General features: G+C 28.4%; 3 protein-coding genes across 3 annotated transcripts; 1 reads left to right on the top strand and 2 right to left on the bottom strand.

Moving 5' to 3' along the window:
- Positions 1–471: 471 nt before the first annotated feature.
- Positions 472–5266, bottom strand: LOC117176373 (regucalcin-like). Its single transcript, XM_033366617.1, has 3 exons — positions 5131–5266; positions 825–937; positions 472–744 (listed from the first exon to the last, which is right to left on the bottom strand). The coding sequence occupies exons 1-3, from the start codon at positions 5264–5266 to the stop codon at positions 472–474; spliced, it is 522 nt and encodes a 173-aa protein (XP_033222508.1).
- Positions 5267–12823: 7557 nt separating this feature from the next.
- LOC117176374 lies at positions 12824–13552 on the top strand. Its single transcript, XM_033366618.1, has one exon. The coding sequence runs from the start codon at positions 12824–12826 to the stop codon at positions 13550–13552; it is 729 nt and encodes a 242-aa protein (XP_033222509.1).
- Positions 13553–14408: 856 nt separating this feature from the next.
- On the bottom strand, positions 14409–15629 carry LOC117176375. The gene is made up of 4 exons (XM_033366619.1): positions 15316–15629; positions 15019–15237; positions 14547–14945; positions 14409–14466 (listed from the first exon to the last, which is right to left on the bottom strand). Exons 1-4 carry the CDS (start codon positions 15627–15629, stop codon positions 14409–14411), a joined length of 990 nt encoding a protein of 329 aa, XP_033222510.1.
- Positions 15630–18429: the final 2800 nt, after the last annotated feature.

Below are 18429 nucleotides of genomic sequence, written 5' to 3' on the forward strand. Positions count from 1 at the left end.
AAGCCCCATTTCAATTTAAAAAAAAAGTTGACCTCTAAAAAACCATGAAGGTGACCTTTATACTACAATTGGCGCCATCTATTGGCTGCTCACTCAGCCTAGATAACGTGAAATGTTGAAGTGTAGGTCTGCAAACTAACTTACACCGACATCTGTTACAAAATTATGGTGTACACAAATAAAAACATTTAATTTGAAATACAAAAATATTGAGATAATTAAATGACATAAAGAGTATCCTATCCTTCAAGTTGGACCAAATTACAAACATTACGCAAAATTTCATCAGGATCGGTTAAGGAATTTCGGAGCTTAGTGGTGACAAACACCGTGATACGGGATTATTATGAATCCAGATTTTGAAAATTTGTGATATAAGCGTATTCACAAAAAAAGACTTCTCTACGGCTAAATATTCGGGTGAAATATGGTTTGTAGGCATCATAAAACCACATTCTTTAAAAACTGTTTTTAGATTAGCTGGACACTGTTGGGTATTTTATCCATATCCATCCTGTATTGTTCTGGCGCCCACCCTTTCACGCCAAGGTCCCTGAAAGCGAAAATTGTACCACCTTGATCTCCTTGTGGACGTAACTCAGGATCATCTTTATGGCCATATCCTATTGTTGATACATATAAAATATCATAGCCTGGACCTCCGAAAATGCACGCGCCGACTCTTTTTGCAGGCATGGGAATATATTGTAATATTTTGTTTTCGTCTGGATCAACTTGAATAATCTGAGGAAAATGAAAAAAATTTTATTTGATTTAAAGTTTCATTTTTGGAAATATTACTAGAAAGATTGAAAAATCCTTACTCCGCGACCATCATAAAGAGGCACCCAGAGGTTACCAGTCCTATCAATTGTCAGACGACGTGGATATCCCGTCATAGGAGTTCTAGCCCAGTTCAAGGCGAGATTATAATTTTCTGAAAATAGTGACTTAATTATCCGTTAAAGTATAAAAACTCACATTTCAACTTTATTTATTGAAAAGGTGTTTAAGCTTTGGATAGTCCAATACATTCCTCAATTATAAGGAGAAATGTTGCAAATAAATGTAATTTTAAAATGCAAAAGAAATTTTTTGAAGAATTATTGTTAAAAATCCATTTCTTTAATCGAAAATTTAATGATATTGTTAAAAATTCGTTTTCTAATTTAAAATTAGTATCTTTGACTGAAAATAAAATGTTCGCATTTTTAATTGAAAATCCACATTTTTTCTTGTCAAAGATCTATCTCCTTTGATAAGGATTCATCTATTTGATTCTAAATTCATAGACTTTTCCTACACTTAAAAAATGTCTGGGTAAATCAACCAGAATTATGGTTAAATATGCCCTTACTATTTTTTCTGGTTAGAGTAACCAAAATTCTGGTTAAATTAACCAGAAAATCTGATCAATTCAATACGATTTTCCGGTTATTCTGACCAAAAAAAGTAATACGTGCATATTTAACCAGAATACTGGGTGATTCAACCAGAAATTTTTTTTAGTTTAAAATTTAGCTTCATTGTTAGGAAATTGATTATTTTTGTTCAAATCTCGTCTATTATCGTATATATGTCCTATTTTTTGTATAAAATGTTACTGCTTGGTTGAAAAATTTTTTTTTGGTAGACTGTTCAACTATTTTATTTCAGGTTGTTGTTTTATCTGAAAAATAATTTTTTCAACTGAAAAGTAACTATTTTGTGTAAATGTCATATGTTTTTAGTTCGAAAAATGATATTAGTGGTTCATAATTTCCTATTTTACTAAAAAATTTATTTCAATGCTTAAAAGTTTCTTGATTTTCTCTTTTGATTAGAAATGTATTTAATTGTTTGAAAATTTAACTATTTTGTTATAAAATAATTTTTCTCGTTCAGTATAATTATTTTCAAGTAAAAATTTAATTATCATAATTTCATTGAAAATTCATCCAATTATTGGTATATATCTTTTGTTCAAAACTTAGCTTTTTTGTTAAAAATCTGATTATTTTGTTCATATTTTTTGTTCCAATATGAGTCCATTTTTCCGAATTTTCTTTTTAATATATATTTTTTCAATTGAAAATATAACTATTTCCACAAAAACTCGTATGTTTTTAGTAAAAAAATAATCTTATTGGTTGCAAATTTACCTTTTTGATTGAAAATGCATTTAATTGCTTCGAAATTGAACTATTTTGTCTAAAATTTTATTAGTTTGTCAAATTTAATTTTTCTAAATGAAAATTAATATTTTCACGTAATATTTAGCTCATTCCGCTTTTTATATCCTTTTTTTGTTCAAAATGTAACTATTCGATTTTAATTTCATATATTTTGTTTAAAATTCAGCTTTTTTGTTAAAAAAGTTTACGTGTTGGTCAAAAAGCATCTTTTTTGTTGAAATATTCATACGTTGTCGTAGAAATTTTATTTTTTCAGAAAAAATGAATCTGGTTGATAATTAATTTTTTTTTCAATTCGTCTTTTTGGTAGCAAAATAATCTTCTTAGTTTCAATTGTATATGTTTTGAGTTGAAAAGTAATTACTTTCGTTGAAATTTAAACTATTTTCTTAAAACTCGTCTATTTTATTAAAACCCGTCTATTTTATTAAAAATTGAGATATTTATTGAAAATTTGTGTTCTTTATTCAAAATCAATTTTTTAACTGAAAATTTCTTCATTAAAGTTTTAAATATTTCTTTTAAAATTCCAGTTTAAAAAAAAATAGCTTTTCTGGTCAACAATTTATCTGATTGGTTGAAAATTTACCATTGTGGTTTCAAATTATTTTTTTTTGTTAAAAAATTAATTAATTAATTTTTTAACCTAGCTTTAAAATACATTTTTTTGGAAATTCAAATATACAATTAAAGAATTTAATTTTATTAGCTTGAAATTCAATATTTTTTAAGCCTTTTAAAGTAGAAGTTTAGTTTTTTTAGTTAAAAATTTAAATATTTGGTTGAAAAATTCATGCATTTGGTTTAAAGTTCGACTTTTTGTTTAGAAAATTAATCTTCTTGGTCAAAAACGAATTATTTCGTTATAATTGAACTATTTTATTAAAATTTAAGTATCTATTGAAAATTTAATTTCCTTATTAAAAATGAACACTCTTTCAAAGTCCTAAACTAAAGGTCAACTCCGTTAGCTGGACATTTTGGATAAAAATTCAAAAAGTGAGCGCATTTAAAAAATTGTTGGCAAAATATTTTTTCAAGATTCAAAAATTCTCTGTACACCCAAAAAAATCTACAAATTTGTTAATAATAACTTTTTTATAGGGCACGTAATTTTTGTTTCATTTGTAAAAAAAATTGAAAATACAAAAATTAAATTTTTCGTCACACGACACAAGCTAAGAAAGAGTAAATAGATAACATTTTTTCACCGAAAGTAGTGAAATCTTTTTTTATTAATGGTTTCTTTTACGTTTTCGTCAGAGAAGGTATTATATTTGTTTAAAATTTGCCCCCCCCCCCAGTTTTTGTCAAGTTTCCACGTTTTGACACCCTGAATCCGAAAAACAAGTTTTTACATCTGTCTGTCTGTCTGTATGTATGTTTGCCAAAACCACTTTTTTCCAAAATTTAAAAATTTTCTGTACGGATGTTTGCACAATCCAAAAATTCGAACAATTTATCCTGACGACTTTTTTGATTAAATCAAAAATCAAATAAAAAAAAATAAAAAATTTAAATGTTGACAGCATACGAAATAATGGAAATAAAATAATGAGTAAAGTTTGAATCATAAAAATAACATTAAAAATGAGCAAATTCAGTTAATGGAAAAACGACAAAAGTTTCAATAAGATGTTAAATAATACATTTTTTGTAAAGAAGAGAATTAACAACCACCAATTGATAAAATGAATAAATTATCAAAGGATTCGAAACACTGTACGGTATTTTTTCAGATTCTTTGGAATTTTTTAGATATTTGAAAAATTGTAGAGATTTCCAAAGATTTTAAAGGATTCAAAATATTTTAGGAAATTAAAAATATTTTCTATAATTTTGTTAATTTATTTCAATAGTTTGAACGAATTTAAAGACTGATGTATTTCAGCAGATTTAAAAAGATTTCAAGGTATTTCCAAAAGATTTAAACAATTTTCAGGGATTCCCAGGGGTCCTAATAATTTTAAGAAATTTTAGATTGGATTGGCAGGAATAGATTTCAATTAATTTATTTGCAAGTAATCAGACATTTAGTACGGTTTCAAAAATGTATAGAGATTCTCGAAAATTTTTTGAAATTCGTTTGCAATTTGCCCTGAATTCTTATTAATTTATCCTACATTCTATAAAACTCTTTTGAATTCTTCTAAATGCACTCAATTCTACTCAACTCGATTTTTACATATTTTTTAATTGTTTTCAATTTACTAGATTGATTTCTAAATTCAGATCAATTTTTTAAATGCATTTCATCTGATTGTTCTCATTTTCTTTAAATTTCTATTAATTCAATAAAAATTTATAGTTATTTTTCCTTTTTTTTTAAATTGTTCCATTTCTTCAGAATTTATGACTTGAGTTGTTTGGTATTTATTAGTCACTTCTATCTTTAGAAATTAGACGGGGTTTAAATATTTGAGAATCTAAAAAAAATAATAATTTGTTTTAAACTCACTTTAAATTATTTTAAATTCTTTGTAGTTCTCTTCCACTTTTAAAATTATTTTAATTATTTTGAACTCACTCAATTCTATTTAATTGAATGGATTTTTTGAAATTTCTTCAGGTTTTTATGCAATTGATCCTAAATTCTTTTAATCTCATCTGGTATCAATAGGCATTTCATAAAAACTTTTTTATTCCCTTGCATTTTCCTAAGCTCATTTTAAAATTATTGAATTGAATTAAGTTTCTTTATACTTGTAATAATATTCAATTCATTTTAATTTTTTTTAAATCACCTTGAATTTTTATGAATTTCATTATCTTATATAAATTCATTTTATTTAATATTTATTTATATATTTAAGATATTATCATGAATTTTTTACCCATTGAGCTCGAAAAAATACCCTAAGAGCGCGAAAAAAGTACCCTTTGTCCTTATATTTTATTCTATTAGACAGTGAGGAATGAAATTGACTAAAACGGAACTTTTTGATTGAAAACTTACTGAATGTTCCTCTTGTTTTATGAAAATTGTAGGCTAGGATGTCATAATGTAAGCTAGCATCGACGAAATAGAGTTTGGGAGGACCAGTCGCAGGTGTGTGCCACACGAACCCACTGCTCGTAATGATGTCCTTCATTTGTCTTGCAAATTTCAGATCATAATTAAAAGAGGTCACATTTGCTAATGGGTATCCTTCTTCGTTCAGCGTCCCTGGAATATAACATACAATTTGAAATATAACAATTAGCCAAGGGAAAACAACTCTGGTAGTGCGCTGGACCACTCAGTTATCCGAACTAGTAAGCCAGTGAGCAAAAAATTTGGCGACATCTTTACGACATCGTTAAGACATCTTTACGACAGCTTTACGAGATCTTATGTCCATGTCGTTTCGGTGTCTTTGCGATATCGTAAAGACATCGTCAGATCATACGACTCATTTACGATATCGTAAAGACACCTTAACGACATGGACATATGATATCGTAAAGTTGTCGTAACGATGTCGTAAAGACGTCGCCAAATTTTGTGTCCAATGGGAATCCGGCGTCATGCGATAATCCACAATAATTTGAACTAATCAAATTTTAATCTACTTGAAATGTAGCGTTATCTACTTGTAATCAGAAGTAATCCAATTAAACATTCCACAGTAATGCCCTTGTTATCCAGTTATGATACAATGCAATCTATAGTAATCTACTAAAAATCAGCGTCTATCTACTTCTTATTCGGAGTAGTTCACTTGTAATCCACTTCTTCTCTGGAAAAAAAACATTTTTGTAATCCGCGTCTGATTTGACGTAATCCGTCTGACGTGATCCATGTAAACGGAGCAACTTACGTACGTCGTTTAAGTAGTTACAACTATTTCTTGAACATTTTTGAAAAATTAATATTAAATGTAAGTTTTTGATTAAAAAATTAATTATTTTGTGAACCAATTACTTCCTTTGGAAATTAATTTCTTCAATTTAAAATTTAAATACTCATTTTTCAAAGCATAATTAATTTTTTTATGCTTAATCTTTTTTTGTTCAAAATTCTTTTCTTTTATTTTAAAAATTTTTTTCTTTTCGTAAAAAATTCATCTTTTTGCTTAAAAATTTATTTTTTTGGTTGACAATTATTTTCTTTTACATAAAATCTCAATATTCCATTTCTGTTTGGTAAATTAATGTCTATTCAATTGAACCTTAAACTTTTTTATTTAATTTTCATGTTTTTTTAAATATTCTTTTTTGTAAATGCTAATAATTTTTTTAACGAAAAATCTAGCTATTAATTTTTCAGTTGATAATTGATGGTTTTAATGTGACATATTAATAACTTGGTTGAAAATTCATGCATGTTGTTAAAGGTTTTTTTAGTGAAAAACTAATGTTGTTTTTTAAAAATCCAGCTGTTTCGTTGCAAGTATTATTTTTCACGCCTGGAAATTCAACTATTTTATTTTGTATTTTGTTAAAAACATGTCTTTTTAGTTGAAGGCGGATAATTTTAATTGAAAATTAAATTTTTTTATCCGAAAATTCAAGTTATGGCTTGAATTCGTCTTCCATCGGCAGAAAGTTAATTTAAGAAAGTTAAGTTTTAACATTTATGGTTAGGCTGGAAATTCATCCATTTTTTTAAAAATCCGCTTGTTTGAAAAAAAAACTTTTTCCAACTTCGTTGAAAATAATACATGTTGTGAAAAATGATGCTTCTGAGTAAAAGAGGTTAAAATTAACCTTTTTTTTGACATTTGTAACGAGTAGATTCATCTTACGATTGTCGTAAACAAGTTGCGCCCAAGATACGATAATACATATTCCATAGACAGTATGGATTAAACGAGTATACTTTCACAAACCGTTCTACGCGTCGAACATCCTCACAAAGCGAAAAGGAAGCTGGCCCGTTTTTATAGCATAGAGTGGGGACCGCCAGCCAATCACGGCATAGCGCTCTTGGCCGGCACAAACAGGCAGTTCCAGAGCTGCCAGATCGTGGATGAAATTTACCCCCACCATACCTACCGTTTGGGACCCGCAAAACAGAAGGTGCATGATTACCACTGTGAGTTCGTGTGTAAGCCGAAACTGCACGATTCGACTTCGGTTTTCTGCTGTACGATGATTGCCGATCTGATCGCTTTGGAAGACTTCGGTGGTCTCCTATTTATATCTCGATCCTTATTTGAAAGAAATGGAAAAAATTGGCGAATTCAATGTTTCGTGTGATTCTTCATTTCATGTATGTGTCAATTTTGAGGTTATGTTTTTCAGGTATATATAGTATGAGTATTATTACTATTGTACATTTTATTAATGCTCATATTGTAATTATAAAATATAGCATTAATTTTAAATAATAGTTGACTAACTTTTAATACAAATAGTTAAATTTTCCACTAAAACAATTAGTTTTCTGCAAACAAAAGTTTCTAAATTTGTTTTAAACAAAATATTAAAATTTTTTATACAAAAAGTTAAATTTTTAATCAAATACATGAACTTTGCACAAAAGAAATTTATTTTCCACGAAGTATAATTTTTTTGTAGTTTAAAGAAATTAATTTTTAAACAAAACCAAAAAAAAAGATTTTACAAAGTAGTTAAATTTTCAGAAAACAAATTTTGCAACTAAATTGATAAATCGTCAACCAAAGAAACCTAAATTTTTAACAAAGCAGTTCCACTTTCAACCAGAAAAATTGAAAAAGATAGTTAAAATTCTTTGAAATTGCTTTAAATTATTGAAAATAATTGAAAATTCCTTGAAATGTTTTAAAAGAGCCTAAAATATTTAAAATCCTTTCAAATCTCTTGAAATTTTACAAAGCTCTTGAAAATTCTTTGCAATTTTAAAAATACCCTAAAATATTTTAAATCCATTAAAATCGCATACTAAATTATTGAAATCAATTAAAAACTCCTTGGAATCCAGCAAAATATCCTAAGATGTATCAAATCCTTTAACGTCTCATTTTAAATTACTGTAATCAATTAAAAATTCCTTGGCACCTTTTAAAATACTCTCAAATATTTCGAAACCTTCAAAATCTTTTAACAATCTTCAAATCTTTTACAGATTTTTAATATACTTTGGAATTTTTTTTAAACAATCTTGCTATAATTATCAAATTTCTTTGAAATTCCTTTTATTTATGAAAATAAATTAAAAATTTAGTGAAATCTTTTTAAACATCCTCAAATATTTAAAATCCTTTAAAAATATTTTGAAATATTTCGAAAATTCCTTAAAAATTTAAAAATACGCTAAAATATTTCAAATATTTTACAATATCATGCTACATTATTGAAATCAATTAGAAATACCTTGCAATCCATTAAAATATTATAAAATATATTGAATGTTTAAAAATCTCATATTAAATCACCGTAATCAATTGAAAATTCCTTGGAACATTTTAAAATACTCTCAAATATTGCAAAACCTTTAAAATATTTTGAGATACCTTGACCTTTTTTTTTAAAGATTTTTCAACTACTTCTTTAAAATTCTTTGAAATTTCTTAAAATTAGAAAAATAGGATGAAAATTACTTGACATCTTTTAAAAAATTCACAAAATTTTAAATACCTTCAAAATCTTTTGAAATTTCTTGAAATTTTTTAAAGCTCATGAAAATTCCTTGAAAATTTGAAAATTTCTTTAAATATTTCAAATCCTTCAAAGTATCATACTAAATTACTGTATTCAATGAAAATTCCTTGGAATCTTTAAAATTCTCAGAAATTTTTCAAATCCTTGAAAATCTTTTGAAATGCTAAGGACCTTTTTTAGGATTTCTTAATTACTTTGGAATTAAAAAAAAGCCTTCTAAAATTTTTTTAATTATTTGAAATTTATGTAAGTTACAAAAATAAATTGAAAATTCGTTGACATCTTTTAAAACATCCTCAAATATTTAAAATCTGTGAAAATCTTTTGCACACTCTTGAAATTTTGTAAAGCTCAGATTGAAATTTAAAAAAGAGAAAAGTTTTAAATCGTTAAATATTGAGATGTTTGTAGATTAGATTTTTGAAAATAAAACAAATAAAAATTCCTAACTTTCGAAATTTTATTTTCAAACATTTTCAACTATGAAATATGAATAATTTTCAACTCGATAGGATTCAAGTCTTCAAATTTAGAATTGCAAACTTGGAAGTTTATTTATAAGAAATTAATAATCATAAATAAATTGAATGCGTTCAAAATTTAAATGTATTTTTCTCATTTGGACAATCTCTGAATTAAATTATTTCAGACTGAAACTTAGAAAACAGAAAAACTTTAAAACATCAAAAATTTAAATGTTTGTAGATAAGTAAAACTATTAAACTAAAGTTTTAATAGAAATTACTCTAGTTAAAGTTTAAGTATTTCTAAAACGATTTTTGTATATAATTATAAAATTATATATATATTTTTTAGGGCATTTTTATATTTTCAGGGAATTTTCCAGAGATTTCAAAAGCTTTTAAAGGATTTGATATATTTTAGGATATTTTAATAGATTTAAATGAATTTTTAAGTGTTTTTAATAATATAGTATGAGATTTTACAGGATTTGAAATATTTCATGGTATTTTAAAAATTTTAAGATATTTTCAACGGCTTTAAAAAATTTTAAGCGATTTCCAAAATTTTTCAAAAGATTTTCAAGGATTTTAAATATTTGAGAAAGTTTTAAAAGATGCCAAGGAATTTTGTATTGATTACAGTAATTTAATATGTGATTTTAAAGGATTTGAAATATTTCATGGTTTTTTCTAATTTCAAGATATTGTCAAGAGCTTTAAAAAATTGCAAGATATTTCAAAAGATTTGTAATGATTTTAAATATTTGAGGAAGTTTTAAAAGATTCCAAGGAATTTTCAATTGATTACAGCAACTTAATATGAGATTTTAAAGGATATGAAATATTTCAGGGTATTTTTAAAATTTCAAGGAATTTTCAAGAGCTCTAAAAAATTTTCAAGATTTTTCTACAGATTCTTAAGCATTTTAAATATTTAAGGATGTTTTAAAAGATGTCAAGGAATTTAGATCCTATTTTTCTAATTTTAAGGAATTTAAAAAAATTTTGAAGAAGTAGTTTAAAAATCTTTAAAAAAAAGGTCAAGGTATCTCAAAATATTTTAAAGGTATTGCAATATTTGAGAGTATTTTAAAATGTTCCAAGGAATTTTCAATTGATTACGGTGATTTAATATGAGATTTTGAAAGATTCAGTATATTTTATGATATTTTAATAGATTGAAAGGAATTTTTAATTGATTTTAATAATGTAGTACGGCATTGTAAAAGATTTGAAATATTTTAGCGTATTTTTAAATTTTCAAGGAATTTTCAAGAGATTTCAAAATATTTTTAAGAATTTTCAATATTTGAGGATGTTTATAAAGATTTCACTGAATTTTTAGTTCATTTTTATAAATTAAAGGAATTTCAAAGAATTTTAATAATTATAGCAAGATTGTTTAAAAAAAATCCAAAGTATATTAAAAATTTCTAAAAGATGTCAAGATTTTTCAAAAAATTTTGAAAGTTTCGAAATATTTAGGAGTATTTTAAAAGGTTCCAAGCAATTTTTAATTGATTACAGTAATTTAATATGAGATTTTGAAGGATTTGATACATCTTAGGATATTTTACTAGATTTCGAGGAATTTTCAATTGATTTCAATAATTTAGTATGAGATTCTAAAGGATTTAAAACATTTTAGGCTCTTTTAAAACATTTCAAGGAATTTTCAATTATTTTCAATAATTTAAAGCAATTTCAAAGACTGCTAAGCCTTTTTTCTTATACAATTCAGCCTTTTAATTAAAAATTTAAATATTTTTTTAAAAAAAAATTAAGCAAATTTTTTTTGCAGAAAACTAATTGTTTTAGTTAAAAATTTACCTATTTGTATTAAAAGTTAGTCAACTATTAATTAAAATCAATATTATATTTTATAATTATAATATGAATATTAGTAATATGCACAATAGTAATAATACTCACACTATATATACCTGAAAAATATAACCTCAAAATTGACTCATGCATGAAATGAAGAATCACGCGAAACATGAAATTCGCCAATTTCTTTCATTTCTTTTAAATGAGGATCGAGATATAAACAGAAGACCACCGAAGTTTTCCGAAGGTATCAGATCGGCAATCATCGTACAGCAGGAAACCGAAGTCGAATCGTATATTTTCGGCTTACACACGAACTCACAGTGGTAATCATGCACCTTCTGTTTTGCGGCTCCTAAACGGTAGGTATGGTGGGGGTAAATTTCATCCACGATCTGGCAGCTCTGAGCAGTTCAGCCAGACACCGGTCCCTTTCATCTCGTCACTCGAGGTCCGTGGCTCCTAGTGTGTACGCGCTCTTCATCATCCGCTCCAGTCGTTGACAGTTGGGGGGGAAGTCAGCATAGCGACACACTATTCGCACTTTAAATTTGCAATGAGACACCTGGTGGCCGTCAGCGAAGCTATTTTAATGGCGGATGATACCGTACACATATCAATGGTGTTGCATGTAAACAATAAATAGTTGATAGATTTAAAAATAAATATTGCCAATTATTAATATAATACCAAGATGGATTTTTTCCCTGATTACCGTAAGGGAAAACGCAGAAACAAGTGTTGTGCTAAAGGTTGTACTTCGACGACAAATCAAAACACAAATTTGAGTTTCCATGCCGTTCCACAACGCGGAGTGAAAATTGAACGCATAAATTTATTTGGCAAAAGAGAGACTGTGGATAAACGAAATTTGTGGCTACAAAATTTGGGAATAAAGGATCACGCCTGTGATTTGTTAGTTTGTTGCAAACATTTTAATTCGACAGATTATTTTTTTGCAGGTTATTTTCTATGAAATAAATAAATGTGATGAATGGAATTGAATTGTTGTATACAAAAATAACAATGTTATATTTGCAGATGTTTGTACAGGACGTAGAGTGTTGAAAAAAAATGCTATTCCAATACCTGCAAGTAAATCTGAAAAGTGTAAACAGAGGGAGGCTGCAAATATTAAAAGAGCAGAGAGATGTGTATGTGATCTTAATTATAATCAAATTTTTATTCCATATGAGAAATTAATTTAATCAATTATTTTTTTTTTGGCAGGCTAGAAGAAGTCTCAAAGAAGAATCTCGTAAAGTAAAATCAACTATTCAAATTCAAGAAAACACAAACATACCAAACATTGGACCAGGCGTATCTAAACATGGAGTATCTGAGAAAATTCAACGTGATGGGGATTGTAGCGAACAAATATTTATAGTTAATGAATCAAATGTAGATGATCTGCTAAATTCAGTTATTAGTCCACCAAAAAATTCAAAAGTAGTCGTTGATGAGCCAGAGTGTCATGATGATGGGTGTGATGATCTACAGAAACGAATAGATGCTTTGGATATACAAAGTAAAACACAAGAGTTTACTGAAACTGTTTGTCAAGACGATGCTGGTAAAAGAAATGAGATGAATGATAACAGTGTGCAAGTCAATACAGACAATTTTATTCTTACTTTGTCCTCACATATAAAAACGGAAAGTGATTTGATAACAATGTGTAATATCAAAAGTTTCAAAATATTGAATGAAATTACCAAACTAATGGATGAATTGTATCCAAGAAAAAGAAAGTCATTGATAAGTACTCATGATAGCATAATTTTAACGATGGCGAAATTGAAATTAGATATATCGTTTAGTCCATTAGGTGTTTTGCAAAATTCAGTCACAGATGTTACAATACGTAATTGCTTTTATGATACAGTGCCTAAATTGTCAACAATAATGCAATGCATTCTTGGAAAAGTATCAAAAGAAGAAATTAAACGCAATATGCCCTTATGTTTTGAAAAGTTCCAAGCGACAACATCAGTATTGGATTGTACTGAAGTGAAAATTCAGACACCCAAATGTTTGAAATGTAAACTTAAGTTTTATTCTCATTATAAAAGTCATGTTACTGTCAAGCTTATGAATGAAGTTACACCGGCTGGTCTAATCACCTTTGTTAGTGAATCATTTGGTGGAAGAGCCTCGGATAAGACTATTTTTAACCATAGTGGAACCCTTAAGGATATGGAGAGCACAAGAGATGCGGTTATGGTTGATAGGGGATTTCTAATTGATGATGAATGTTTACAAAGGCAAATTAAGTTAATAAGGCCACCATTTTTAAAAAACAAGGAACAATTTACGAAAGCTGAAGCTATAGATAACAAAGAAATTGCTAGTGCAAGAGTACACATTGAACGGGTCAATCAAAGAATCAAATTATTTCAAATTTTGAATCACAAGATTCCCTGGCACATGATTGATTATGTAGATGATATTTTTATTATTTGTTGTGGGTTTGCGAACTTGGATTCTCCAATACTTGCAGATGATAAGTTTTATTGAAGCAAATATATTTATGTCAAGTAAATTTCAAAATTGTGAATTTTTAATTAGCATGCAAGTAATGAAAGGAAAGTAATGGAAACAATTTATCCAGGATATGAAAAAATGTATATTTCTTAATATTTTATTTTTTAGTACAAATGTAATACAATATTTTTGTAATAAATAAAGTACTATTTTATACTTTTCATATAAGCTTTATTCTAATAAATAAAGTAATGATTATCATGTGGCAACAATTTCTATATCAAGTAAATTACTACTGAGATCACATGCCTTACAAACTTTTTTTTAAATAAATTAAATAATCATTAACGCTTTTGCAATATTTACGTATCACTTATTAAGATTTCAGATTTTTGCACACTTCGTGCAACATTTTATCACAATATATTTTCTTCAACTTTACTACCAAGTCTTCTTCTTCCCATTTTTTGTCATAAGCAACCTCAATAACTTTTATGGAATTAGAAACATTTGAATAAACAACAAAATCACAGACTTTTAAATTTAATAAAGCCATTCCTAATTGCACTTGTCCATAATATTGATGCTTATCCTTCAGACTGATTCTACCACCTTTTATCTTTTTCCAATATTTACACTTTTTCAGTAACATGTCATCTGATGTGTTTTCCAATTCATAAGGACATTTTATTTCTAACAACTTGTACGGTTCATCATTTTTTATCACTACACCATCTGGCGAGTATGCAAGCCATGGTTCCGTCTTTGAAACGATGAGGCCACATTCTTGTACATATAATTTAAGCTGTTTGCTATATAAATTTCTAGCTGGTCCTTCATAGGTATTTCCATGACGTAAATATTTATTTTTCACTTCTGTAGGCCAAAACTATTTTATTGACTTATCTGGCCAATCATTGTTCGAATACGTAAACAAACTGTAGCATCTGTAAAGCAAAAAAAAATAATACAGGTACTTTGAAGATACATTGCAGTATTATAATATTTCAAATATTATTTGAACTACCTGCTCCCAGTGATCCTAAATTGTCGTTCTTGCTTCCATGTTTTTGGACAATCTCTTGTTGCAATGCACGTTTTCAAAACGTCATTGCATGTAATTTTACTTTGGTACATTTTATTACAACAATCAGCCAAGTCATGATTTACTTCTCTTATACAATCCAAAATTGTTGAAGAAGACGCATTAGCAATTATAATTTGAGTGTAATCTTTTTTTGTAGATTCATTATGAATGAGTGCTCTGATTTCAAAAACTTGAGAATTTTTATTTGTAATATCTTGAAAAGGAACTCGTGCTGGTGGTTTTGAAAGAGCACCCTCGTGATTTATTATATTATCATTTTGTGTAGAATGAGTGAGATCTGATCGTCTGTTTGTATTGCGATTGTGCAAGTTGCGAGAGCTACAACGGAGAAGTAATAAAATGAAATATTAAACATCGTTTATTAAAATAAGTCACTGTTATAAATATATACCTATGCTTGGCAAGTGCTGTCTTCTCATCACACTGAATAAGTCGTTGTCTAATTTCCGCTTGTACAGTTTCACTCAAAGCAGGTAATCTTTTTTGTCGTACACAACAAAAATATTTGGTAGGCTGAGCTTCAAATTGTTCCAAAAAAGGCCTTTTTTGTTTGTTCCACAAGCATTGCATGTCAGTTGAAGAGAGCATTGGTAAACTATTCAAGTCTTTTCTCAATTGCGAAAAAATAATTGCTAACTTTCTGTTTGAAAAAAAACATATTAAAACTCCTGATAAAAAAATTACTTACCTATTGCAATATAATAAAACTCCTACTATGTGTCTACACGAGTGACTAGTACCAGCTTTGCATGAGCAATTCATACTTTTTACTCTTACATAAATAGGATCAACATCATGCTCATCGAACTGATCTAATTCATCTGGAAGCATTGTATCCTCATGATGTATTGATAAAGTCCCCGTTAGAACGTGAGGCTCAGGCGACGATAATGCACTTGTCTTTAGACACAGAGCATACAGCTCAATCTTTGTTGACGAACGAGAGCTTGCACCGCACATAAAAATTAAACCAGAATTCACAATTTTCTGACCCTCGACCATATTCCGTGACGACGTCTCAGCATTTGCAAATTTTTCAATAGCATATAGTTGCAACAGCAACAGATTTTTAATGCTTGATAATTAGTTATTACTAAAAATTCAACAAACTCCCGTATAAACACATATCACCGTGTACGGTTATGACGGCCATATTGTTTCAGCGACACAAGCGGCTCTCAGCCCGCGGTGGTAGTTTTCGTCGCGAATAATATAATACCTGCATGCGCCTCGGTTAAATATGTAAGTAAGTGATACTTTTCAATACAACTCCAGTAACGTGGTGACGTGCGTTAGCTTTAAACTTCGACCATTTTTCGTTCCTCTGAAGGGATTCGTTTCTCGAAGGTCTCGTAAGAGGGCCATTGATGAGAGCCTTTTCTTTCGAAAATCTTTTTTTTTCTTTAAAATTAAATAAACGTCTCGCCTCTTTTCTTGGGGAGATATCTCGACAGCTCCCTGGCATCAAAGACCAGATTGATAAAAATATAAGAAATAAAAATAAATTAAATTTTCAATGGTTTTTATGTGATAAATGAGAGAAAAATAAAGGCATAGTGCTCACCAAGTAAATTTTGCAAACAATTTAAAAAGATTTTCCTTCTTTTTTTAAAGTATAATCAATGATATTATATTAAAATGTGTCACTTCTTACACAAAGCAGGAGAGGAAAACTCATGCTGGCTCAAGTAAGTAGATTGCCATATCAAACGATCTGTTTATTTATTTAGTGTCTGCGTCTTTGGGAAAACCAAATATAAAGCAAAAAAATCATCAAAGGTTAAACATTATATATAATGTAATGTAATATAATGGAATCCGGAGTAATATCAGATAATCCGAAGTAAATCTATATGTAAACGTTATTTCAGCATAATCGGATTATATCCAGTATGGTACACCTGAGTCAGATCGTATTTTCAGGAGTTGTTTTCCCCTCGTATTTACCTTAAGTCTAAAATTCAAATTAAGTATATTCCCTTACCAAACACTAGTCTGTCTAACGGGTCGACGGTTCCATAACTCAATCTGTTGCCTGGGATATTTTTGTCGACAATTGCTAGTTTTATGCATTCAGGTTTGTATTCATCTTGGTTACTATCCCATGTGACTAATAAAATTTCCTTGCCAGCACCCACCACATATTTATTTTTCTTGCCACGAACAAGAACGGCAAAAGACAGAAGACCGGCATCTATGGACAAAATTATTATAAAAAATAAGTCAAAGTGGGCGTCTTAAGTCCAAAATAAGGTGTTTTGGTAGCTGATTAGAACGTAAGCCAGTCATTCAAACCAACGTTCAGTTAGGAGAAATGAAATAAAACGGGGCTAAATATAAATTGTAGAGCGCTATTCACTACCGATTTTTGAATCTTTTTTTAGAAAAATTCAGCGTTCAATTTTTAACAGAATTATGAGAGCCAATTTTTAAATTTTCGTTGATTCAAACTTTCATGAAAACACTTATGAAGATACTTATGAAGACATAACGGAATGTAATTATAATTGTTATAAAGTAATTTAAAAAACAAATTCACAGTTTGAGCAATTTTCGAGAGTTTAAGTTGCTTTTTTTCAAATTGCTTTGTTGGACTTTCCAATATTACATAAGGATAGTTTGTAACAATTGTTACAATAGTACAATAGTTACACTAGTATACTTTATAACAATCACATTTTAACATACAATTATTAATAAAAATTTATTATTTATTTTATTCGACACTTTTACTTGAGTGAATCCGGTTATACGTTATAGCCATGGACTAATTTAAGTGACTGACGAGATTTGGATCTTATACGTCAATCTAATACGATTATTGAAGCCTCCTGCGATGACGTTGTAGGTATACGATTACAAGCGACCTCTAGCGTTGGAGGAGTCAATTCTCACCTCTGGATGCTTTCTTAGAGCTATCATCTGTCACTCTACAGGTCTACGTTTTTAAAAGCTTTTTCTAGGTCAAGAAATGCACAAAAAACCTTTTTTACCACTTTCAATCTTTTTTCTGTGATTTCCCTTAAGCTAAATATTTGATCTGTACCTGACCTTCCTGACATGAAACGACTTTGGACTTTCCAAATCTTTTCTTCTGTTATTTTCATTACCCTACGAATAAGTAATTTTGAGTATATTTTACTTACGGTAATTAATAAGCTAATCCCTCTTTAATTATTGCAGTGGCTCTCATCTCCCTTTCTTTTGTATACTGGTACGAAAATCGTTATTTTCCAATCGCCTGGGACGTCTCCTATCTCGAAACATAATTTTATCAATTCGCACATTCTATATGGTATGTAGTCGCCACCGTGCTTAAGCATTGCAGCGTTAATACAGTCTACCCTGGCAGTCTAACCGTTTGTCAAGTTTCTAATTATATCCATAACCTCAGTGACATAGACTCTTTCAATTGAGGTTTCTAACGAATCGTGTTCTACATCGCAATTTTGTTATCTTATAGCTTCATCTACGAATTGTCCTGTAAAATAGTCCCTGAAAGCATCCAGTATCCCGTCTGCATCATATAGAATTTTCCCATTACTATTTCTCATGTTGCCAAATTCTGTACTTGTATTTTCCTTCATTTTTTTATAAAGCAGTTTCTTGCTTCCTTCAAAGGCGTTTTGCATTTTCTTCTCTTCTTCTGTTCTCATTTTATCTTCGCTTTCCTTAATTAAATATTTGGGTATCTTCCTTTTGTACCAGGTGTATACATATGAAACCGGTATTTTTTCAAGAAAAAAACACATTTATTTCAAGAGAATGATAACAAATATTTTATTTAAAGTATGCGCCCTCG

Source organism: Belonocnema kinseyi, chromosome 7 (genome assembly GCF_010883055.1).
Source record: "Belonocnema kinseyi isolate 2016_QV_RU_SX_M_011 chromosome 7, B_treatae_v1, whole genome shotgun sequence".
Classification (NCBI taxonomy): domain Eukaryota; kingdom Metazoa; phylum Arthropoda; class Insecta; order Hymenoptera; family Cynipidae; genus Belonocnema; species Belonocnema kinseyi.